This window comes from Bidens hawaiensis, unplaced genomic scaffold (assembly GCF_021521415.1).
Source record: "Bidens hawaiensis isolate Kalapana, Puna unplaced genomic scaffold, B.hawaiensis_p1.1 tig00022884_1, whole genome shotgun sequence".
Taxonomy (NCBI): domain Eukaryota; kingdom Viridiplantae; phylum Streptophyta; class Magnoliopsida; order Asterales; family Asteraceae; genus Bidens; species Bidens hawaiensis.
The window spans coordinates 202,875-227,849 of NW_027493574.1; the positions used below are offsets into that span (position 1 = coordinate 202,875).

At 38.3% G+C, this 24,975-nt stretch overlaps 2 protein-coding genes and 1 long non-coding RNA gene across 3 annotated transcripts; all 3 read left to right on the forward strand.

The window, feature by feature from the left end:
- The first annotated feature begins 6,918 nt into the window (after positions 1-6,918).
- Positions 6,919-8,110, forward strand: LOC143566405 (double-stranded RNA-binding protein 4-like). The gene is made up of 5 exons (XM_077053130.1): positions 6,919-6,973; positions 7,098-7,360; positions 7,451-7,658; positions 7,724-8,010; positions 8,096-8,110. The coding sequence occupies exons 1-5, from the start codon at positions 6,919-6,921 to the stop codon at positions 8,108-8,110; spliced, it is 828 nt and encodes a 275-aa protein (XP_076909245.1).
- Positions 8,111-8,162: 52 nt separating this feature from the next.
- On the forward strand, positions 8,163-8,957 carry LOC143566395 (uncharacterized). The gene is made up of 3 exons (XR_013141225.1): positions 8,163-8,402; positions 8,597-8,665; positions 8,708-8,957. It is a non-coding gene; the product is annotated as an uncharacterized LOC143566395 (long non-coding RNA).
- Positions 8,958-13,670: 4,713 nt separating this feature from the next.
- LOC143566396 (uncharacterized) lies at positions 13,671-15,681 on the forward strand. The gene is made up of 3 exons (XM_077053120.1): positions 13,671-13,867; positions 13,942-14,785; positions 15,292-15,681. Exons 1-3 carry the CDS (start codon positions 13,681-13,683, stop codon positions 15,341-15,343), a joined length of 1,083 nt encoding a protein of 360 aa, XP_076909235.1. The 5' UTR covers positions 13,671-13,680; the 3' UTR covers positions 15,344-15,681.
- Positions 15,682-24,975: the final 9,294 nt, after the last annotated feature.

A 24,975-nucleotide genomic window follows, 5' to 3' on the forward strand; every position in this document is an offset into this window, starting at 1 on the left:
CTTAAGATCAATTTCTGGTAACGGATAACAATCTTTGGGGCATGCTTTGTTTAAATCTTTGAAATCTATGCACATGCGCCATTGTTTGTCATTCTTCGGTACCATTACGGGATTTGCAACCCATGTTTGATATCTACTAACGCGTACGATGCCTGCGTCAAGGAGTTCCTTGACTTGGGTTCTACACGCGTTAGTCTGTTCAGGCCCCATTACTCTGCGCTTTTGTACGACTGGCGTAACTGCCGGATCGCACTTGAGCTTATGCTCCGCCTTACTTCGGGGTACACCAGTCATGTCAGCTGGTGCCCACGCAAAGATGTCAGTGTTTTTCTGCAGTAAGCGTTTGAGTAAGGTGCGGGTGGGATCAACGATTGTTGGTCCAATGGTAACGGCCTGGTCGGGGTATTTGCCATTGAAGGCCCATTTTTCCGGTTCGGTGATGGTTGGTTTAGCCATTTTCGGTTACCGGTTGTCATTCCTTCCTCCCTTCTTGATTGATGCCACGAGATGTGCAAGTCTTCCATCCTTGACAAATGTCTCAACAATATCCTTCAAGGATGTGCACTCTTCAGTACCATGACCCTTTGTCCCGTGGAAATCACAGGATTTGCTTTGATCCGCATTAGGTTTCTGCCGGATCAATGGGGCTTTTGGCCATGGCAATTTTTCCGTGGCAAATATCTCCGTGACGCTCTTGGTGAGTGGCGTCCACCGGTGTTTTCGGTTTGAAGGGTGTGTGTTGTCCCTTCCGCCAACAAGAGGGCGAGAGCTGGATGAGGTGTCAAAGTTTACCCTTGACTGCCAAATACCTAGCCGCCTCTTTTTGTTCTGCCGGGCGGTCCTAACGTTGTTCTCCCTTGTTCTCTGCGTGTAGAGGTGTGTACTCTGGGGAAGATCTCTTCCCAGCTGCTTCTCCGTCTCGGCAAAGCGCTTGGCTGCCGTCATGATGGCATCCCATGTGGATGGCATGCCGTCCTTACCCGTCAATGTGCGGATAAGCTCTGGGTACTCGGCGCCCTGGATGAAAGCGGCGCGAACAAGATCTTCACTTATGTTGCCCAGACTCAGCTTCTTGGAGTTGAAGCGGGTGATGAAGTCTAGTAAAGATTCATCCTCCTCTCTAACGCAGTTGAGGATCGTCCACTGCTCTTAAGTATACTTCCTCTGCTGGCTGAAGTGCTGGCTGAACTTGTTCTGAAAGTCCGCCCAGTCATATATGTGGTGGACCGGTAAACGATTGAACCATGCCCTGGCTGCTCCGACCAGAGTCATCTGGAACATGTAACACCACGTGGGTTCCGTCCAGTTACTGACGGTAGCCCCCGCAATGAACCTGTTCAAATGGTCGTCTGGGTCGGATAGACCATCATAAGTGCCAATGTTGGACATTTGTTTGGCACTTCTCGGGGCGATTGCTTCCGCAATGTCCCTTGCAAATTTTGACTTTCCTGCATTCGTAGCAGTTGGTCTAAAGGTTTTGGAGAAGTCACGCGGGTTTCTCTCCGCATTTGTTGGTTTAAAGGCTTCCCCAAAATTCCTTTTTGGCTGGGAGTCCGTTTCCTTACGCTTCCCTTTCGCCTTATGGCGAGGGTTTGCGTCGGTATCGGACTCCTCCCTCTCGTCGTCTGAGTACTCGCCCTCGCTGTTCATAATGAGGTGTTGGCGAGTACTGCCGAATTCGTCAGCCTGTTGAACTGAACGCAAGCGTTCGTCCAATTCAGCTTGGAACTCTTTCTGACGTGCTTCGGCCCACGCCTTCACTTGATCTAGTGTTTGGCGAGGGACCCTCGTTCGTTTTTCCAGCTGGGTATCGGTGAACCCCAGTGGAATATTTACTGCACTTGCCCCGGCTTGGGTAGTCGGGGTAGTGTTCGTAAGGATTGTATAACCGCCGGTGTTCCCCCCAGTTGCTGGGGTTGTTACCGGGGTTTCTTGGTCGGTTACTGGCCTTTGGACCGGAGTAACGTTAACCATTTCTTCAGAAAATTTGAAAAAACTAAATTGGTTCTAGCTTTTATGCACGGATGGCGCCAATGAAGAAACACTAAGTGACCCGGTGCAGATTATAGATAATCTGGGGGTTAAGTAATGTTTCCCACGAGAATGAGGTCCAACAGAGACGGTTGTTCTTCAGGGGACCTGCAAAACAAACACCATAAGCTCGTCACTGAGAAGGGGGGGGGTTCCTCCTTGTGACCACCCTCCGGCGTGAGAATCAGACTAGATTGCTCTGAATATAAGTGTATATTAAGAGATTGCTAGATAACAGGATAGCAGATGATCTTACCATTCCAAGATGTTGGAGTATTTATAGCCGAAGGTAGGTTTCCTAGAAGGTACAGCTGGCTGAATAGTATTCCTGTTCTACCAACAGTGGACTATGCACAGGCCATACTGGTTGGTGGATAGGTTACGGCCAACAGTAACAAAGTCGGCTGCACTATTCCACCAACTGTAGATTATGCACGTCCCACATACTGTGGATTATACGCAGGCCATGCTAGTTGGTGAATAGGTTACGGCCAACAGTAACACTATTCTACCAACTGTAGGCTGCGCACGCCCCTCAGTAAGAGTTGGTGAGTAGGCAGCGGCTAATAGTGACAAACAGTACTAGAGGGTGCTCCTCCTCGTACTGTTGTCGGTGAGCTGTCACCCTGTGATTGGCTCATGGGCTGTTCTGGTCAGATTGTCTGTCCTATCCATACCTTGGTAGGTATAGTACAAAAGATCTTTCAGAATCATACGGACTGGCTCATTTTGGAGGGATTCTTCCCGCCTTGCTCATTCCTTCATGTGACTACTGAAGTAGCTATTGTCTTGTGCGTGTAGCCCTGCTGTCTGCGGGTAGCTTTCCCTGATGGCTTGTATCCGCAACTGCGGGAACAGGCGGGGTACTTCACCATTGGGAGGCTTTCCCTGCGTGTACAGCTTGCGTAGTGCTCGTAAGGTTCTCTGAGCATGGTGGGTCCTGCGGGAGCAGATGGCCTTTGCGCAGACGTCCCTATTCCAGGTGAGTCTTGCGGGACCAACTGGGCTCTGCTGGGACCTACCTCTTCAATGAGATAAGACGAGATGAGTTCCGTCAAGTCGTCAATTTGATATTCAATGGTTGGTATAGTGAAATTGGTGATGTGTTTGTGAAGCAATGGTTGGTGGATTGGTGAGGTGAAATTGGGGATTTTGGAGATGAAGATGAAGATGAAGATGAAGATGTAGATGAAAAAGATGAAGATGTGGAACAAGGTAGGATAATAATAATTTGAACGGACCAGACAAGAAACATAAAAAAACCGTTTGGATAGACTGTTTTTTAGAAAATGATTTAACTTTAAAATATGGACGGAACCCCGAGATTTTTAAAAATCCCGTCGGAAATGCCAGAAACTTTCCAAGTGTCAGCTTTTGATTGGTTGAAAAATCCCGTCGTTTATATTATCAAAGTGTCGGCTCGGTACATATTTAATGAGTTATTTTGAGAATTTGGTTTCTTTTAGAATAATTTTTCTCTCTCTCCTCTTTTGAATCATTTTGGGATATTTCCCGTCTTTTTTTTATGTGTCTTGTACCTTAAAGTATAACATTTGTACCAATGACAAGTCACTTTAATTATCAACACTATCTTATTGGAGATTATTCATGTTTGGTTCAGCTTCATTCTATTATGTTTGTGTAAGTTGGTTTAATTATTTGGATGGAAACGACCAAACTCCAAAATAAGAGTAAAGTATCTTTGTTCTTGTCCGGTTCATTTATTAAGGGATAAACATAAACAAACTTCTCATCGAACGGACAGTTGGAAGTCCGTTGTACATCCGGTTTGCTTACATCCCTAACTAATGGAAATTGTGTCTCATAAACCAAATCACAAAGAGGTCCGACAATAAAACCAAAAGCAAAAAAATGGCAAAGCTTTAATTATTACTATAATATAATTAAGAAGTTTGGTGCCACAAAATGAGTTCCTTTTATTTGTGTTTATGTAATACTTGGTTAAGAATCTGTGTATTACACAGGTTGGACAATAAAACGATATAATTGATAAATCTTTTTAAATACGTTATATGATTAAACTTACGTATTACATATAATAATGAAAAATGAAAAGTTCACACATCACTAAAATTACAAATAAATTGCAAGTTTTATATATACAAATAAATTGCTACAGTTTTACTGAAACATTAACAAACCATACTTTGTATAGCAACAAAGCATATGCAAATTATATACAATTTTTTTTATTTGAACTAATTGCTAGTTTCCCTACCCATTGATGAGACCATCTGATGCCCAATTATTGCTTCTACTATTACTTGCAATTCACACACAAAAAAAAATACAAACCAAACTAACCATGATTTAATACCCAACACTTGTCTCATTCATTCAATTCGATTTGTACATTCATAATCAGTCAAATAAATCGAAAGAGGGAGGAAAAAAAGGAAACAAAGATTGGCTAAATTCATTTCAGCTCGATTTCAAAATAATAAGGCTTTTGTATTCATATGTGAAACCTATATTGCTAATAAAAATACTGGACAAGGAGTGTTCCGGTTCCAACCGGTCCATACGAAATTAGTCACTTTGACCTTCTACCTAACCCGTTTATGTTTTTGATCTTGTAAATCTAGATTTTTTGGTCAAAATAACCTTGAATAATCTGATCAATTGGTTTTTACTCAACTCGCCAATGTTTCTGATCATGTTTTTATCATGGTAACATCCAAATTTGTCATTGACAAAGGGGATCTATTGCACGCAACTTGGAACAAAATATAAACCAAGAGTCAATATATTTCAGTTTTGTGAGAAGAGTAAATAAGTTATTTGGGCAATCATGATCAATAAAATGGGTGGTGCAATGAACATGACTTTATAATATGAATCAAACTCCCTTAGTTGTAATTCATAATAAGGCTAGATAAGGAATGTTTTAAATCTTAATTAAATTTTAGTGTTAAATTAATTAATTAGATATTATAGGTTAATACATGAGAGTGCCACTTGACAAACTATTAGACCAACTAAGAGTTTTGTGGTTCAACCAACATTTTTGTTTATTATAATAATAGAAGTAGATTGGTTTTGTGTTTGGGCATGTATGTTGGGGTTGGTTGGATGGTTGTGTTGATTGTGTAAAATATCTATGTCGGGTTGCAACCAGGTATCAAATCCTACTCTAATGTAATATTGGTTTTTTTAATCAAATGTGTTCTTTATGGTTACTTTTTCAAGTTGTTTATGGTTTTGGTTATTTTTTTTCAAGTGTGTTAATTATGTTTATGTATACGTGAGAATGGTTGTTTTTCAACATTAACTTTGGTGTAGGCCGGACAGTTGTGTGTTAAGTGAAACCGACCGAATTCGCGTAGAATCACCGCATTGTGTTTTAGTTTCGGTACCGTAACGAAATTAACAAAAACCGATTGAATGCCAATTTTGTTTTTGTGTTAGTTCTGGTACCGTAACGAAGGTGACGGGGACTGACCAAACTTGCGCAGACTCATCACATCAACGCCCAAATTTTACAGATCGAAGCCACCCCATTGGTCTACCTGCGTGTTATATTGCTTTGTTTTATTTTTTGTTTCAGTTCCAATACCGTAACGAAAGTAACCAAAACTGACAAGCTCGAGTCGACTTACCACATGCTTTAATTTACCATCGTCCGGGTTTTACCGACCTGTCCCGCGGCAACGCGCCGGGTAAAACACTCATTACTTACAATAAAAGAGGTGTCCTTATCGAAGAAGAAGCAAAAAAGATTCTCACTACTTTTGAAGGAATGACAACGAAAACTATAACTCTCATTATTTATGAATGTTTGTTGGACGTGCCTGAAGAAACAAAGAAAGATGCAAGAAATTATGGTTTGGTAAGTCTAAGTGCTTATAATACCATCTATGTGTGTGTATTGTTTTCACCTTATGTCTATTATGTTGTTAGAGTATTCTCATCCCGTCCTCTATCCCCATCTCTATTATTACACTAAAAATTACTATATTTTTATCTTATGTTCAATTAAATAATATATTTTATACCTTTATTATTACAGTTTCTCTCTCATCTATTCACAACCAATTCAACAAATATTAAAAAAAATAAATAAGGGCAAACAAAGTTTCTCCAAATTTACAAAAAAATCACTACTTTTCTCTCTTAACCCTATAATTTACACTCACAACCACTCAAACCCCCACCCTATAATTTGTAAACTCCCATCACATAATTTTAGAGGATGCGTTAAGAATGCTCTTAAAAGTTACATATATGGTTTCTTTATGTGTTAATTTGTTCATTTTGAAGTAGTTCATTGTGATTGTGATTGTGATTGTGATTATGATTATGATTATGTTCTATGTGTACTAGTAGCATCATAGAACATGATTTTTTAGTGATAATTTCTATATGTTTGACGACATAATTACAAATTTTAACATTTAAACATAGCTGATTTATGGATCGTATTATTTAAAAAGTATACTTTCACTCGTTGTCTTTTGAAAGTTCAAACAACAAATATTAGTCTTAACATACATACAAAATTGAAAAATACAACTAAAAACATATTATTTATTCAAATTATACGGATATCTGAATATACGATTTTTCTTTTAATTTCAAATCAGAATCCGAATTAGTTATTCGAATATTGGGGTCGATCTTTAGAGTTCGGTTCATATTTCGGTTTCTATGAATATCCCTGGTTACCAACAAACACTAGTGTTCAAGCCTCATAAAAAAAAAAAAAAAATAACCAATATATAGTTAAATCTAGTTCTACACTTCTACCCTATAACGTTGTACTTGACTCTAGATATCCCATCCCCTTAGCTTAAAGTTAGTTCCATGGAAACCCTCTCCCCTGCGCAGCCGCTGTCTCAGAATCATCATCCACCTGCCGGAGCTACCATGTCCACGCCGCCGCAGGATAATACTTGCCACTCCTCTGCTTCTGCTGCTGCTGGTATATCAACCCTATTATATCGTTCTTGTTAGGTTTATTTTTTTTTTTTATAAATAAACATGAAGTACAAAAATCCCAATTATATTGATGTTCAGGGCTTTAAATTTCAAAATCACTTGTTTAGGTTCAAAGCCAGATTTCATGTACAAGTCTCTTTTGAACCAACAAACTCAAAAGTTAAAGAAACCGCCACCGATATACCAAACATTAAACGAAGGACCCGAGCATCAGCCGCGGTTCAGATCCACCGTTTGGGTAGACGGTGTATGCTACACCTCTCCCAACACTTTTCACCAACGTAAGGCGTCCGAAATGGATGTTTCCAAACTTGCATACATTGCCTTAACACAAAAGGCGAAAACCGACGCCTTGCATTTCGTACAACAGGTTCGATGTTTACAAGCTATAGGATTGCTTTTTTATACGATACATTTTGTTTGTTAATTGAATAGTTGTTGTTAATTTGTTATTGTTTAGGATAAAACCTTTTGCAAGTCTATTATAGCTGAATTTGCAGCTAAGAAGAGTTTAGATAAACCTGCATACGAGACGGCCCAACTCGAGGCAGTTCCCGCTTTTCGGTCTAATTTGGTTTTTAATGGCGGTACGTATACGGGAGAGAGTGCCAAAAGCAAGAAAGAAGCTGAACAATCGGTCGCACGCTCTGTAGTTGTTCAATATTTAGGTATTATGCAAAACTCGAGACCGTATTTTATGTACTGTTATCTTATGTATTTTTGTTAATTCCAGATTCTGAATTTGGAACCGACATGGCGGACATTGTTTATTGCAAGATGAAGCAATATAATGAAATGAATAGAGTTCATGAAATTAATAGTGTGCCGAGGGGCTCGGATGTTTTGGGACAACTAGCGGGAACCAGCACAGTAGTTCCAACCACATTAGTTGAGCCAATCACTCCAGCTGCTCCGGTTGCAATCCAACCGCATGCGCCGATTGTTCCACAATTGGTTGAGCCAATCACTCCAGCTGCTCCGGTTGCAATCCAATCGCCTGCGCCGATTGTTCCACAATTGGTTGAGCCAATCACTCCAGCTGCTTCGATTGCAATCCAACCGCCTGCACCGATTGTTCCACAATTGGTTGAGCCAATCACTCCAGCTGCTCCGGTTGTAATTCAACCGCCTGCAACACAAGTATCAGATGAGCCGGTTCATCAAGATGAACCGATTATGCCTGTTGTTGCTGAACCTTTGGTTGTGACCCCGGTCTCATCTGATGTGGTGAACGACTCATGTACTCCTGTAGTGTCAGCACCGCCGGTTGAAACACCTGCAACTGTTAATGTAATTGAACCGGAGGTTGAACCGTCACTGGAGTACATACCACTCGTGGCTGAAACTTCGGACAAGAAACGAAGCAAGTCGAGCAGGAAAAACGCCCGAAAGAAGATGCGGGCCAATGCTCAGTAAGTGTGATCATGATATTAACAATCTTTATGCTTTTTTCTAGAATAAGTTTTTGCAGTTTTTGAACTTGAATCTTATTAGATAAAAACACAAATCCTTAGTTTAGGAAGCCATTTTTTGAAGATATTACTTGTGGCAATATAAGTGGTGGATATATTATTATTAATATTATTATTATCATTTCAATATTCAGGGCAGCTGTGGTACCTGCAACAAATGAAGTTATGCCATTTTCATCTCAATGAATAGCTCCAAAAATGAAGTTCTGCCATTTTCATCTCAATGAATAGCTCCAAAAATGAAGTTCTGCCATTTTCATTTCAATGAATAGCTCCAATTCTGGTGTGAAAAGTTGGAACTTAGCTAATTAATGTGTTTTTAGTTATGTAGTGAGGTTGTCATAAGAATGTGTTATCTATTTTTTAACTTATGTAGATGATGTGACATAAGTGCCATCAATATTAAGGTTTAATGTAATGCTGTATTAGTATGGTGTTATCACTTATGTTCATTTTGTAACATTAAGCATTTAGTTTATTATGGAAACGTTGGCATCCTCTTTATTTTGATATTGGTTTTAAATGGTTTATTAAATGATTTGAGAACTGTATCACTTTAACTTAACCAGTCAATATGATAAGTGTCCTAAAGTGATAAGAATCAATGGATGTTAGTGCCTTGTGGAATTTATTCCATCTAAAGCTCTTTAGAAATGAAAAACATGGTTTGAATTAAATCATTAAGGTCACTATGCATTACTTTTAAGAGAAACTTTTATTTAACTGGTACTTACCTACTCATTTCGCTATATTAATCAATAACTAAATGTTGTTTTGTTCAATTAGTTACCATGTCAACATTCTTAAAACTTAGGTAGCGTTTGGTATGCATTAATCATAACAGAAATGAAATGATTCATTGTTTAGGAATGAAAAAATTAGTGTTTGGTTGCTCAATGAAATGAAATCATCCATTACACATGGAATCTCATTCCATCAAAACCATTCCTCATTCACTCTACTTTCTCAACAACACCGCCACCTAACAACATCAACCACAACTACTGCCACCACCACCACCTAACAACATCAACCACCACTACCACCACCACCACCACCCCGCCGACACTGTCGTCGTCTCCACCACCATCGTCGTCGCCGCCACCACCACTAGCGCTACCACCGCCATCGTCGCCGCCACCATTGTCACCGTAACATCACAACCATTGTCACTTCAACCATTATCACCGTCGCCGCCACCATTGTCACCGTAACCACCACAACCATTGTCACCACAACCATTGTCTCCGTCGCTGCCTGACCTTCACCGCCACCACCACGTGACCTCCACCATCCTAACATCGCTATCACTATCAATGCTACCATCTCTTGACCATTGTCACCCCTCCTACCACCACAACCACCGCCCTTGCCACCTGATAACCACTACCACCACCGCCGCTACCACCATTTTCGTCTACCACCACCACCGTCGCCGTTACAGTTATTTTATATTACTTTGAGATAAGAATGTTTTTATTATTTCTATTTTATTCCTACAATTTTTTTTGGATACCAAACAACATTAACTAATAATTCATTTCATTCCCATATTTAACCAAACATGACAAAGGAATGGTAATTATCCATTTCATTACCTTGTTCATTTCATTCCTTCTCTCATTCTATTCCTCCTTCATTTCATTACCTCCAACCAAATATACCTTAATATAGCACTTTATTTGTGTAGCCCTTTTAGATTATTGTGGAAAATTTTGGCATCCACTTTATGTTGATATTGGTTTCAACTTTCAAGAGCCTTTTGTGTTTACACAAAGATTTCCAAAATCTATATCAGTATCAAACAAAATGAAAAACGTTTAAACCAAAAAAATAGTCATGTTTTAAAGCATGATTTATCCTCACATGATAAGATTCAAAAAGTTCATGTGCTTTTCATGGGTTTATATAATTTAACAATCCTTTTCATAAGTTCATGGCCCAAAAAATTTCATGAATCTCGAAGATGGCTTTTCTAATTTGAAATACATAATCTTCCTGTTAATCGAAGTTTGGACTTTGGAGGAGTCCATGCGAAATCTAATCAGAATTTAGTATTCAACATTTAGTTAATCAAATTATATGCTTAATACAATAAGTCAATAACATCACAAGTTAATGGTGAGTTAAAACTTAAGAGTACGAGCAAGTTTATGGTCAAGTCATTGCAGCCTTATGAAAGGTGTACCGTTCCAAGGACAAATGAGATTCCTCCATCCTTTTCCATGGATGTACCAACAAACAAAATTCTCATGACCAACTTCAAAAACCATCTTTCTATTAAGAAAGAAAAGCTTTATTAATTTTCTAAACAGATGGTATTTACTCAAAAACATTAATATAAAAAGAATACCCGGATTATGTAATGTGTGCAAAATATCATTAATGTTGTTGGTTTAAAATATCATTAAGGTACAAATGAAAATTAGGTGTAAATTATACGAATCCAACATAACACGAAACATGGTGAGCGAGGGTATGTGCATACAATAAATACCCAATCTATATTTATAATTGCACACATATATAATTACACAACTTATATGATAATCAGGCAACATGTTTTTATAACTACACAGTTATATAGTTATGAACGTTATATGCATAACATATTGACGTCTTTTAAAAAAGGGTCTTTTTTCTTAAATATAGCTAGAGTATACCAGTATTAAAAAGAATAAAATGTCCAGTCTCTTGGTGTGGTTTTTGTTTTTAATAATAACGTATAAAAAAACTATACGTGTAAACTAAAAGAAAATAGAGGAACCTTAGAAATGTCAATAATGATAGGCTATTTTAACTTTACTTTAGATCGTTTTCACCCATAAATACGAATAACATGACACCCTCTCATTATCTCAACCACTATTTAGAGTGAAATACTAGTATCAAAATTGTTTTTTTTTTAAATGTAAAGATAGTTGTAAAAATAAATGCATTATTAAGGTATGTCCTTGTGTGAATACCCATTTTAGCATTACCATTTACCATATAAGACTAGCAAAACTCTTATCTCAATCTTAATCAAAGTTTGATCAATACTTTTTATTGACTATAATCAAAACTTAACCTGTACTTTTGACATTGGCATCTTTCAACTTCTAGAGAGAAAATCAGAAAAACAAAAAGTAACTTTACATTTTAATTCATCTAAACATCAAAACTAAACTCAACAACTCACTCTCACTACCTTAATAGCATGGAAACAGCCGGAGTTACGCCGGCGCCGGAGAATGCTCATCACTTCGCCGCTGGTATGTGTTTATAATCTTTCCTTTTATCTATAAAAGTAACTTTATTTCTTTTTTAAATCTGTTAACTTTTTACAAAAAAATTAACTCTAAACATATTGTGACAGTGATCACGTCAAGTAGTAATTTTTAGCTACATGATGTTGTTTTATTGAGTTTCATGTGTATGCAAGTTCTTAAATTTTTAATCCCTGAATTTTTTAAATTTTTAAATTTTTTTTTTTTGCTGAGCTTGTGATTTTTGCAAACTGATTATTTAGTTTGCTAATTTTCTGCTTAATTTTAGAAATTTTAGGTTTGTTTGGTCTAGACAACGGGTTGCATTTTGATGTGTGTATCAGTTATACTAAAGAAAATAGAAATATCATTTTTTTTATTTGTGTTTATGTTACAAATGTATATGAAATCACAGTTTTTTCGAAAGTTTGAGGCTTTATTCAGGCTTCAGTTTAGTTTTTCTTTTTCTCAACCACAAGTTGTCTTGCTTGCTTATTGTTGTTGATGTTATTGTTCTTAATTTTTAGGTTTAAAGCCACATCTGATATACAAATGTCTTCTGATCCAACGTGCTCAAAAGTTGAAGAAACCTGCCCCGGTATACCAAACACAAAAAGAAGGATCTGAGCATCTTCCGATGTTCAGATCCACTGTTTGGGTTGATGGTGTGAGCTACACATCTTCTAACACGTTTCAACAACGTAAGAATGCTGAGATGGATGTTTCCAGAGTTGCATATTTCGCCATAACGCAGAAGGACAGGACCGACGCGCTGAATTTCATACGAGAGGTTTGATGTTCACAAGTTATTGCATTGCTTTTTTAGTTGATAAGTTTTGTATTTACCAATCATAACCATAGATGGATCTATAAAACACAGCAAAACTGTTAAATATCATATAATTTTCGACTTCTGTTTAATATGATTAAAACACATTTAGAAATTCGTTTTTATACTTTTTATGACCCTTTGTTTCGTATCTTTATTCAGGGTTTGTTTTGGGAAATGCTTGGTAAATCTAAGTACACCTAGAGAATTAAAACTTAAAACTATATAGATCAATGTATTTTTTTAAGGCATGGCAAGGTGGGCGGGTCGGGGTCGGGTTGCAGGTCATAATGGGTTGGGGTCAAAGCGGGTTCTTAGCAAAATGAGTTTGGGCCAAACGTATTCTAGGCAAAATGATTTTGGGTCAATACGGGCCATTTTTAAAATATATCAAGTTGGTTCGGGTCATAATGGATTGGGGTCAAAGCGGGTTCTAAGCAAAATGAGTTCGGGTCAAACGGGTTGTAAGCAAAATGAGTTCTGTCAATACGGACCGTTTTAAAAAAATATATACAGTTTTGTTCAGGTCAAATGGGTTTGGCCGAAATAGAATTGGGCTGAAATGATTCGTTTTAGAAATAAAGTACCTACCCCACCCTCCCCATTTTTAACTTAACAGTTTTTGTTATAGTTGCCCGTTTTGACCCGTTGACTCATTTTAGTAGGCCCAGTTTGACCCGTTGACTAATTTAAGTTGACCCAATTTGACCTGTTGACAAATTTAAGGTGACCCAGTTGAACCCATATACAATTTTGTTTTGCCTAAATTAACCCATTTTCTGAACAATGGGTCATGATTGCCACCTATATTTTTTTTCTACATCTCTGGTGTATGCCGCCTGCCAGGTGATTAATTTTGAAACTAAATTAAAATAAGTTGGATTAAAGGGTGAACTCTCACAAAATGTATCCTATTGTTTACTGTCTCTATTGGAAAAACTAATATGTCATACTGTAGCTTTTGCAATTATACTCTTTGTATCAACTATTATTATTATCATCTGAAAGAAGAAATAGGCAGAAGAAAAAAAATAAAAAGAAGTGACAGATCCACCCCATCTGGCCTATTTTAAGATTATTGTTTTAACGCGTTATCTTACTACTTGTTGTTATCCAGGATAAAATATTTTGCAAGTCTGTTATGGCTGAATACGCAGCCAAGAAGAACATAGGAAAGCCTGTATATGAGACATCTCAACCGGAGGCATCACTTATTGTTTTCCGCTCCAATTTGGTTTTCAATGGTGATACTTATCCCGGAGATGGTGCCAAGAGCAAAAAAGAAGCCGAACAATTGGTGGCGCGCTCTGTCATAATTAGATTTTTAGGTAATTTGCAATTTGCAATCCTCCATACCATATTCTCTATGCTTTTTATCTTATGTAATTTATCTTAATTTCAGCTTCTGAATCTGGAACTGACATGGCGGACATAGTTAATTCAAAGTTCAGACAATATCAACAAATCAGCAATGTTCATATTGGTTCAAATGCTGTTGTACTTCCACAGCCTTCGGCTGAGCAAACCGCTCCAACTGGACCTGTTGCAGCTCAGAAAGTGTCAACCATGCCGGTCAGTCGAGTTGTTCCTGTTGTAACTCAACAACCTATTTCACAAGTGTCTGTTGTTGCTGAACCTCTAGTTTTCACCCCGGTCCCATCTGTTCTAGTCAACAACTCAGCAACCGCTAATGTTATAAAACAACCAAAGGCTGAACCTGATCAACAACCAATTTCACAGGTATTGGTTGAACCAATCAAGCCGGTTGTTGCTGAACCTTTGCTTTTGAACACGGTCTCCTCTGCTTTAATCAACAACTCAGCAGTCACTAACGTAATGAAACAACCAAAGGCTGAACCTGATCAACAGCCTGTATTACAAGTGTCAGTTGAACCAATCAATCCGGTTGTTGCTGAACCTGTGGTTTTCACCCCGTACCCATCTGCTGTAGTCTACAACTCAGCACCCGCCAATGTAATGAAAGAACCAAAGGCCGAACCTTATCAACAACCAATTTCGCAAGTGTTAGTTAAACCAATCAAGTCGGTTGTTGCTGAACCTTTGGTTTTGAATCCGGTCCCATCTGCTTTAATCAACAATTCAGCAAATGCCAATGTGATAAAACAACCAAAGGCTGAACCTGATCAAGCAATGGAGTTCATACCCCTCATGGATCAAGCTTCTGACAAGAAACGAAGCAGCCCGAGCAATAGAAATGCTCGAAAGAAGATGCGTGGCAGTATTCAGTAAGTATTATTCTTCTATTAATTTTTTTTATGTATTTTCTATCTAATACGAGTAATAATTTACTTTCATGTAAAGGTATCTTTTCGAGAAACACCCAAATTCATAGTTTAGGAGAGGACATAATTATATGTGGCAGTCTAAAACCATTCTTCAAATGGGTTGATTTGGCCAAACATTAAATTGTATATGGGTTCAATTGGGTCATCTCATATCAGTTAACGGGTGAATCAGGGCGTATTTAAATTAGTCAACGGGTAAATATTATAAAACTTGTTAACCGAAAATGTCCCAAATGGATTAGCCCCCACCCATGGCCATTGTTTGTCAGTTTATCCCGATCACCTACTCGTTGTTGCTAATATCATCACCACCACCGCCTTCACTTCCAACACGACATTGTTCGTTTTGACCTGTGATTCAAACTCGTCAGTTTGCTTGAAATAGAATATAAAAATGGAGGATATATTATCTGTCTGCTTTTCTTTATTTTTTATTTTAATTTCAGGATGCCTATGACGACCACAACAAGTCAAGTTTCGCCATTTGCATCTCAATGAATAACACCAATTCTATGTTCATCTGAGCAAGCTGTTTCATGTAGGTGGCGATGGGGTTGAGCTTTGAACATTTAAGCTGTGAACAACAGTTCTTTTGTTGACCTTTTAATTAATTTAGTGGATGCTAATTATTGTTTTAGTGATAGGATTTATGAAGATGATTGTACTGTTGGTTGTTTTATGGACCTTTTAACTGGTGCTTTTTAGCTTGACATATTAATGTATGTTGTTTTTATGTTCTTTTTCTTTTCGTTAGAAGATTTGTCTTTGATATCGTGAACTCTTGACGGTTTTAGCATTGGCAAGGAACACATAAAAGAGCACCCGCAATTGGGTGGTCGATTGATAGATGTGATAATGATGTAGTAAAAGGGATGGATTTGTGTATTGCTTAAGTGATCCGACCCTTTATTATTTGTTTGAAAAGTAACGAAGATTTTAATGTGTTACGGACGAAGGGAAGAAGCTAGTAAGGGCACATGCTAATGCTATTGAAACTAAAAGAGTGAAAGAATTGAAGTCAAAGATTGTAAAGAAGCATTTATGCTTGCATATCCACCTTTTAATCTCAACAAATACTTGAAAAAAAAAATAATAAAAAAGCTTGAAATACATGTGAAAGCTGTCCAAGAACAGTTTCAATTTTCAAATGAAATAGGATATTGGCTTGGACCAAATTTTCTTTTGTTTTACTTTCTTTTGGGCTTTTAACTAGTTTGGGGACACGTCCCGGCTAGTTTCTAGTGCCTCGTTATGTACTTTCTTTTTCTTCTATAAAGTAAGTTTGCCAAGGCCTTGACCTTTTTAGTTTTTACCAAAACAAATGAAAAAAACAACCTTTTTCACAAGTGTTTGTTCAACCAACCAATCAAAGCTGAACCTGATCAAGCAATGGAGTTCATACCAGTTGTGGATCAAGCTTCTGACAAGAAACGAAGCAGCACACGCAAGAGGAATGCCCGAAAGAAGACGCGTGGTAGTTGTTCAGTAAGTATTATTCTTCTATCTATTATTTGATACGAATATTAATATATTTCCATGTAAAGGTATCTTTTTGAGAAACACACAAATTCATAGTTTAGGACTTAGGAGGACATACTATTATATGTGGCAATCTAGAACCATTCTTCATAGGGGTTGGTTTTGACAAAAATTAAATTGTATATGGGTTCATTTGAGTCATCTCAAATCAGTCAACAGGTAAATATTATAAAACTTGTTAACTTAAAACAACCCAAATGGATTAGCCCCCACCCATGGCCACTTGTTGTTGCCAATATCGCCACCACCAGTCCACCACCGCCCCCACTTCCAGCACCACCTTGTTCGTTTTGACATGTGACCCGAACCCGCCAGTTTGCTAGGCCTACATACTATTAACCTGCTACTTGGTGTCAAAATAGAATATAAAAATGGAGGATATATTATCTTTTCTGCTTTTCTTATTTTTTATTTTAAATCAGGATGCCTATGATGCCTGCAACAAATCAACACCTGCCATTTGCATCTCTATGATAGCACCAGTTCTAATGTTCTATGTTCATCTATAAACGAGCAAGGTGTTTTCATGGTGGTGGCGATGGGGTTGAGCTTTAAACAGTTCTTTTGTGGACCTTTTAATTTAATTAGTGGATGTTAATTATTGTTTTAGTGATAGGAGTTATGTAGATGATTGTACTGTTGGTTGTTTTATGGACCTTTTAACTGGTGTTTTTTAGCTTGACATATTAATGTATGTTGTTTTTATGTTCCTTTTCTTTTCGTTAGGAGATTTGTCTTTGATATCGTGAACTCTTGACGGTTTTAGCATTGGCAAGGGACACATAAAAGAGCACCCTCAATTGGGTGGCCGATTGATATATGTGATAGTGACGCAGTAAAAGCCGATGACACACCGAGAGATGGATGCTATTGCTTAACTTTCTGGCGAGGACATTGATTATAGAAAATCCACCTTTTTATCTCAACAAATGCTTGAATAAAATGGGAAAAAAAAAATATTGAAATACATGTAATCGAAAGCTGTCCAAGAACAGTTTCAAATGAAATATGAGCTGCATGTTTTTAAATTTAAGGTATATAGGGCCAAGATCGAAGCCAAATAACAATTACAAGGAGATTACAAGTCACAATATGCTTTGTCGAGGGATTATGTGACTGAACTTTTAAACACACACCCATAACCAGTAAGTAAGTAATGTAATGTAAGTGTCGAAACTAGAATATTCATTTACCCGTTTTCGTCATAAAGTTTTTATATGTAGTGTATATTTGAAGTTTGGTAACCAGAAGCAAGAACACAAAACGAATAAGATCAAAAGCTCGATCCTTGTAACTTTCATTAGCTCGAAAAATTACAATGCATATGATATAACCCACAAGCTCGGGTATATATACTAATTTAGATTTCAAAACCCAACTAGACTAGAATACATATACCATAATCATATTCAAATACTAATTGGTAAAAACAAATCTAAATAATAATTAATAAATAACTTGTAGCCCAAATCATGTGCTCGACTTGGTCTCCAAGATACCGATCCACCATAGGCTCGATGGACCGGACCAAACCAAATTATGGCTAACAATCACCCCTCTAATTTCGGTTTGGCCTTCGAGAGATCATCCACTCCAAGTAGCTTTTGCATCTCCGCAAACTTTATACGAGCTAGAGCCTTCGTCAACGTGTCAGCTCGTTGTTCGCTTCCGGGAATATGTTCCACTCTAACATCCCCATTTTTGATACAATCTCGTATGAAGTGATACTTTGTTTTTATATGTTTACTTCGACCATGCCACACCGGGTTCTTCATAAGTGCAATGGAAGATGTATTATCAACATATAATACTACGGTTTCCATCGGCCATCCCGTTACTTCACTAAGTAATTCTTGGAGCCAAACGGCTTGACCCGCAGTCGCGGTTGCTGCCATAAACTCCGCCTCGCATGAAGATAAAGCTACCGTTGGCTGTTTTTGAGTACACCAAGTAACCGGGGCATCATTAAAGTAGAAAACATACCCGGTAGTACTTTTGCCATCGTCATCATCAACTCCGTGGCTACTATCGGAATACCCGTAAAGGTGACGACTTCCACCCCTCGAATATTTTAAACCGTAAGACACGGTTCTTTTAACATACCGAAGAATATGCTTGATCGCATCCATGTGAGATTCCTTTGGCTCTTGCATATACCGACTCGCTATTCCAACAGAAAAACTCAAATCCGGTCTTGTATGTAACAAATACCTTAAACACCTGATTATTCTTCGGTAGACGTTAGCATCAACGGATTTCCCCTTCACGTCTTTTGAAAGCTTTGTGCTCGGTTTCAAGTGGACACTTGGTAGGATTACAAATCTCCATATTTGTTTCTTTCAAGATCTTCTTGGCATAGGCTTCTTGCTTGATCTCGATCCCGGTTTCGGATTGTGAGACTTCTATTCCGAGATAGAATGACAATAAACCCAAATTGCTCATCTCGAATTGTTCCTCCATTTATTTCTTGAACTTAAGAATTTCATCCTTACTTGAACCTGTGACAAGTAAATCGTCAACATACACACATATTATTAATATGTAATTCTCTATATATTTTTGATACACCGTCGTTTCTCGTTGACATTGGTAAAAACCAAGCGATTGCAACACTTTGTCGAGTTTCACATTCCAAGCTCGCGGTGCTTGCTTTAACCCGTAAAGGGCCTTCTTTAATAAATAAACTTTATTTTCACTTCCTTTCTTCTCGAAAACCTTCCGGTTGACTAACATACACGGTCTCGTCAAGCTCACCATGTAAGAACGCCGACTTCACATCCAAGTGATGTACTTCCCACCCCTCTCGGGCGGCTAAGGCGAGTAATAATCTAACCGTTTCAATTCGAGCCACAGGAGCAAAAACTTCATTAAAATCCACACCGAATTTCTGAACATAAACCTTCGCTCACAAGCCGTGCTTTGTATTTTACTATTCTACCCATAGCATCCTTTTTAATTGTATAAACCCACTTCAACTCCGATCGCTTTAAACCCGTTGGCTTGTCAACAAGTACCCACGTCTTGGTTTCGTTCAATAGATGCAATCTCCTCGTTCATTGCATTATCCCATTCTTTTACTCCGGAATGCCTCGGCATAACTCGTCGCTTCACCATCTTGAGTCAAAAATAATTCTTCAAACTTCAAACCCTTCATCCCTTTCTTCCCCGTATGGAAACTCAACATTTAACACATAATCATTCAACTTTTTAGGTAAAACTGAGGTTCGGTTTGACCGTCTTGGGGTAGATGGACCTGGGTCAGCATGTAAATTAGTCGAAAACGGGCTGCTGGTTTGCTGAACTGGTGCTGATCGGTATTCTGTTTTGGCTGCTGTTTGGGCTTAATTCAGTGCTGTTTGAGCTGATTTCGGTGCTGTTTTGGGCTGTTTTGGCTGTTTTGTGTGCTGTTTGGGCTGAAATTAGCGATGTTCGGGCTGTTTTTGGCTGCTGTTTAAGCTGTTTTGGCTGCTGTTTGGGCTGATTTCGCTAGGGGTATTTTGGTCAAACAAGTTTATAACGTTACCAACTACTTGATTCCAGATTAACTACCAAATTTTCCAGCCGAGTTTTCACCACTTTTAGACCAATTCCAACCTTGTTTCTCATTAAAAATAACATCTCGAGAAACATGAATTTAATGTCTAACCGGATCGTACATCCGGTATGCCTTTGTCCCGGGTTCGGTACCGAGATAGACCATAGGGGTACTTCGGTCGTCAAGCTTTTTAACCGAAGTAGTTGGAGGTGTTTTCACATAACCGACCACACCCGAAAACCCCGTAAATGATCAAGATTGGGTTTTACACCTTTATAGGCTTCATAGGGAGTCTTCTCCGGTAGTGATTTCGTCGGTACTCTTCTATTCGGTTTAGGATATAAATAGCATGTCTCGCCGCTTCTCCCCAAAAACCGTTTTGGAACTTTTGTGACATGGAGCATGCTTCTAATTGTGTCAATCACGGTTCGATTTCTCCGCTCCACCACACCATTTTGTTGGGGCTGTGTATGGGGCGGAAATAATGTCGTGTGATTCCTTCACTTGTGCAAAAGTTTGATAACTCACAAGACGTAAAATTCTCCTCCGTTGTCAGTTCGAAAAATTCCAATTTTGTACCCGCTTTCACCTTCAACCAAACTTTTATATTTTTTTGAAATAATCAAAAGCTTCGTCTTTTGATTTTAACAAAAAAAAACCCCACATGAACCTCGTGTGATCATCAACAAGAAGAAAAATAAATTTCTTACTCGACGGTGTACTCGGTGATATTGGACCACATAAATCGCCATGAATTAAATCAAGCGGTTTTCTTGGCGCGAAAACGTGTTTGATCGGGAAACGGTTTCCGGGTTTGCTTACCTACTAAACAACTATCACACGGATTAGTATAAGCAATAAACGAAGGAACACCACGTACCATATCCTTGGTTGTTAGAAGTTTCATTGACTCGAAATTCAAATGGCCTAAACGCGCGTGCCATAACCAACCCGGATCTTCAATTTTTGATAATAAACATACGGGCTGTTCCAACCCGAAGGCCGCACCTTATACAACCGATTCCTTGATCTAACCGACTTCATTATCACCTTTCTTGATTTATCAAGCACTAAAAGTTGGTCATCCTCCATAATCAACCTTGCACCCGTTTTCGGTTGCTTGTCCCAAGTTTAAAATATTGCTCGTTAAACTTGGGATAAAATAAAAGTTAGTGATTTACCCTCTCAACACCATCATCACAAATAGTAGTTATCGAGCCTTTTTCCCTTTATGTCCACACACGAACTATCACCGAAAACGAACCTGTCCCAGCAACCGTTTCATCTAAATCATAAAAGTAAGATTTTCGTACCCGTCATATGATTGCTCGCCTCCCATTATCGAGGTACCAAAACGGCCATCTTCCTTCGGTTCCGACTCGTACCGCTTTCGGATGCACGTTTTTCTTCCGTTTCAAGAAAAACTTCTTCATTAATACTTATCTTCATCAAAACTTCCTTAGTTGCTTTGTCCGTTTCCTTCGGTTAGGTTTAATTCGGGTCGTTTTGCTCCGACTCGTTTTTCCCTCTTCGTTCCGGGCATGCTGAAGCGAAGTGACCCATCTCGTCACACCGAAAACATTGAACGCCCGAATAATTCTTTTTCATACCCGAATCACCTTCTTTGTTCCGGCTGTATTTGCCTTTCGATTTGTCTCGGGATTGCTCTTGATGTCGTTTTTCCTTTCCCTTTTCTCCCACCCTTGGATTTTGCTCGGAGAGGAAGATTTATTAAACAAGAGCTTACCATGATTATCATCCATATCATCGACACTTTTCACACGGTCCTCGTAGGCTTTTAATCTACCTACCGCTTCTTCATACTTTATGGTTTTCAAGTCAATAACTTGTTCTAATGAGGCAACAACGCTTATAAAACGCTTAGGCATGCTTGTAAAAAACTTTCTTACTAGTCTTTGTTCATCGAGTGCTGAACCGAGTGAGGCGAACTTTGAGGCTATACCGAATAGTCTCTCGGAAAAGTCATCAATAGTATCGGTGTCCTTCATCCTCATGGCTTCAAATTATGTAATTAAGGTATGTAGACGAGCCTCCTTAACCCTCTCTTCGCCAACATAACGGATCTTGATCGCATTCCAAATTTCCCAAGCGAATTCGTATTGGCCAAATTGTTGGATTTGTTCTTCCGGAATGGATTGAAACAAATATGCAATCGCAGCACACCGTTCTTCTTTTCATCTACTGCAGCTCCTGATCTCGGCTCAACAACATCCCACAAATCATGGCTTCGAAACACGGCTTTGATTCGAAGCGCCCACGTGGTGTAGCTGTTCTTCGTGAACATCGGACAGAGTAACGGAATCGAAGAACCACCCGTACGGTTTGAAGAATCACCCATGACTCTTCTTCTCAGTCGGCTATAGGTTTTTAGTATCCTTGAATCGATCTTGAAACATAAAAAACGATGAAGTACCTTGAAGTGCGCTGGTTTTTTTTTTTTTTTTTTTTTCGAATAAGAAGAAGATACGATGATGATGAAATAATAAAAGAAAAGCTTAGATGGAGATGAAGACTCTGGTCTTTGAACGGAACGATCAACAAACTTAATCTTGTTTGCGACTGAAACAAAATTGAATGATGGCAAATAGTTCCACCTTGAATTAATTCGTGGAATATGGAACCAAACTGATGGAAATGGAATATTGGCTCCCCACCTGTTTGCACTCCTTCCCAGATGTGTCAAGATTGAATTAATTGTTCACAAAAAACAATTAATTATTGTTAGAACAAAATTAACCCTCCTCGTAGGTTTGAAGTTGTTCGGTCTTGACAGATTAAAGAACTCGTGTTTAAACGAAGCTCTGATACCAATTGTAGTTTGGTAACAATAATCGAAAACAACAAAACGAATTTAGATCATAAGCTCGATCCTTGTAACTTTCATTAGCTCGAAAAATTACAATGCATATGATATGATCCACAAGCTCGGGTATATATACTAATTTAGATTTCAAAACCCAACTAGACTAGAAAACATATACCATAATCATATTCAAATACTAATTGGTAAAAACAAATCTAAATTATAATTAATAACTTGTAGCCAAAATCATGTGCTTGACTTGGTCTCCAAGATACCGATCCACCATAGGCTCGATGGACCGGACCAAATCAAATTATGGCTAACAATATTTACACGCTTTCGTCTAGAAATGTTGAGCCCCCCCCCCCCCCCCCCCGGTGGGGGGCATGTGGCTCGGTTTTCCACATGTATGATTCGAACTTTGCTTGAAGACATTTGAAACAGGGGTTTTAAGCAATAGGAAGGGACTTGCTCATATAGATTGTTCCAAGTCTTACGCCTTAGGATCGGTTTTCGAACCCACAACCTCTAGCTTATTGTTTCAAGTCTTACGCACCCTTAACCAACTGACTCCTTACGTATAGATGGGTCTTTCATGTTAGGGTATTGACCCGAACAACGGAGTATACCTACTTGCTTATAGTTATGGATGAGTTAAAAGCATTCCATACTGCTGCCCTGTTTGTAGTTGTCAAAAATCTCACCAAAACACTAGTCCAAATCACCATATTTTTTTATCGCCCTGCTTGCGGTGCACGCATATAATGTATATATGTGTGAACCCTCGGGTGGGCAAAAGTGAAATTACACTAATTTTGACGTTATTTTACTAATCCCGTGAAAATAACGTTAAAGGTGGCGGAAGGTTAATCAGGCATCATGTGGTGGCGTTGATAGTCGAAAGACAAGGGTACATGCATCAATCGGCGGTGTCCCGATGGTTGAGTGTTATGTGCCTTATGTCCAAGGCTTGATGCAAAACTACTATCGAGCCGGGGGTCTCACCGGAAGCAGCCTATCTCTATTCCTAAAGGGTAGAGGTAAGACTGTCTACATTTTATCATCTTCAGACCCTACCGTAGCTTTGCTATTGGTGAGATATACTGAGTACGATGTGTATTATTACATTTTTCGCAAATATTAATCACATGTTTCTCTAAGCATAAGTGTATATCTTTTGTTAGCAGGTAGGCCAATATGTCTAATGTTAATACACGTGAGGTCTTAAATGGCAAGATCGTTGATGACATAGACAAGCCAATTATATCAGTACTTGAATTTATAAGGGAGTATCGATCTCATGAGGAAGATTGTGACTATTTCAAGAAAGAAGGGAAGGCCTGGTTACACCATGTGCCAAAATGTCGGAAACGGTCAATGAGTGGTCCAAAAGGTAATCAATGTGTGGTGTGACCGCATTTTGGTTTATGTCAGGCAAAAGACAGCAAGTTGTGTGCAGGATGGATACATGTTGTTTATAGTCAATGGCAGGTCTAAGTGGCCAAACATTATAAGTTCATACAACACTAAAACCACTACGTCAAACAAGTGGGAAGATCAAGAAACGCAAGGAAGAGGTCCGCCATTGAAACGGAAGACATCACAAGAGGAGTTATGGTAATGAACCAAACTAAACAATACTTTACCGAAACTGAATTCTCGTCGCATCACAAGAGGAATTTGACTAGTTTTATATATTTCCAAAACTTGGAATTCATTTTGTTTTAGGGATTTTTCAACCATTGATTGAAAATGCTGTTTAGAAAAATAAAATTAGACTAAAGTTTAAACGTAAATAGTTAAACAAATTATTAAGTGATAGCTAGCAATTATACCCTTCTTATATAAAGCTTTTTTACTTATGCCAACATGTGAGATTTTTTTTTTAACAGTATTTGTTACTAAATAAATGGAAGAGTAAGATTTTAGAATTACATAAAATTAGAACTCCAAAAATTGTTTATATGTATATTTAAATTCACTGTAAATAATATATAGTTTGGTCAATGGTCACTATCAAACTTATCATTTTTAAACCCATTAACTGATCATTTGCGTTGCGTCATATCACATGTGGCTCACAGAGTCACAGCTTTATGCCCTGTTCTTGAGTTTTTTTAAAATAGAGAAAGGAGAGGAAAACTAAGGATAGTTAAAAGATGGGTGTTCTTGAGTTTTTTTAAAATAAAGAAAGGAAAGGAAAACTAAGGATAGTTAAAAGATGGGTGTTCT

Coding starts and splice junctions, on each gene's coding strand:
- LOC143566405 (XM_077053130.1), top strand. CDS start 6,919: ATGTCCACGCCGCCGCAGGATAATACTTGCCACTCCTCTGCTTCTGCT. Junction 6,974..7,097: donor CTCTGCTTCTGCTGCTGCTG/GTATATCAACCC, acceptor TCACTTGTTTAG/GTTCAAAGCCAGATTTCATG. Junction 7,659..7,723: donor TGTAGTTGTTCAATATTTAG/GTATTATGCAAA, acceptor TGTTAATTCCAG/ATTCTGAATTTGGAACCGAC.
- LOC143566396 (XM_077053120.1), top strand. CDS start 13,681: ATGGCTGAATACGCAGCCAAGAAGAACATAGGAAAGCCTGTATATGAG. Junction 13,868..13,941: donor TGTCATAATTAGATTTTTAG/GTAATTTGCAAT, acceptor TCTTAATTTCAG/CTTCTGAATCTGGAACTGAC. Junction 14,786..15,291: donor AAGATGCGTGGCAGTATTCA/GTAAGTATTATT, acceptor TTTTAATTTCAG/GATGCCTATGACGACCACAA.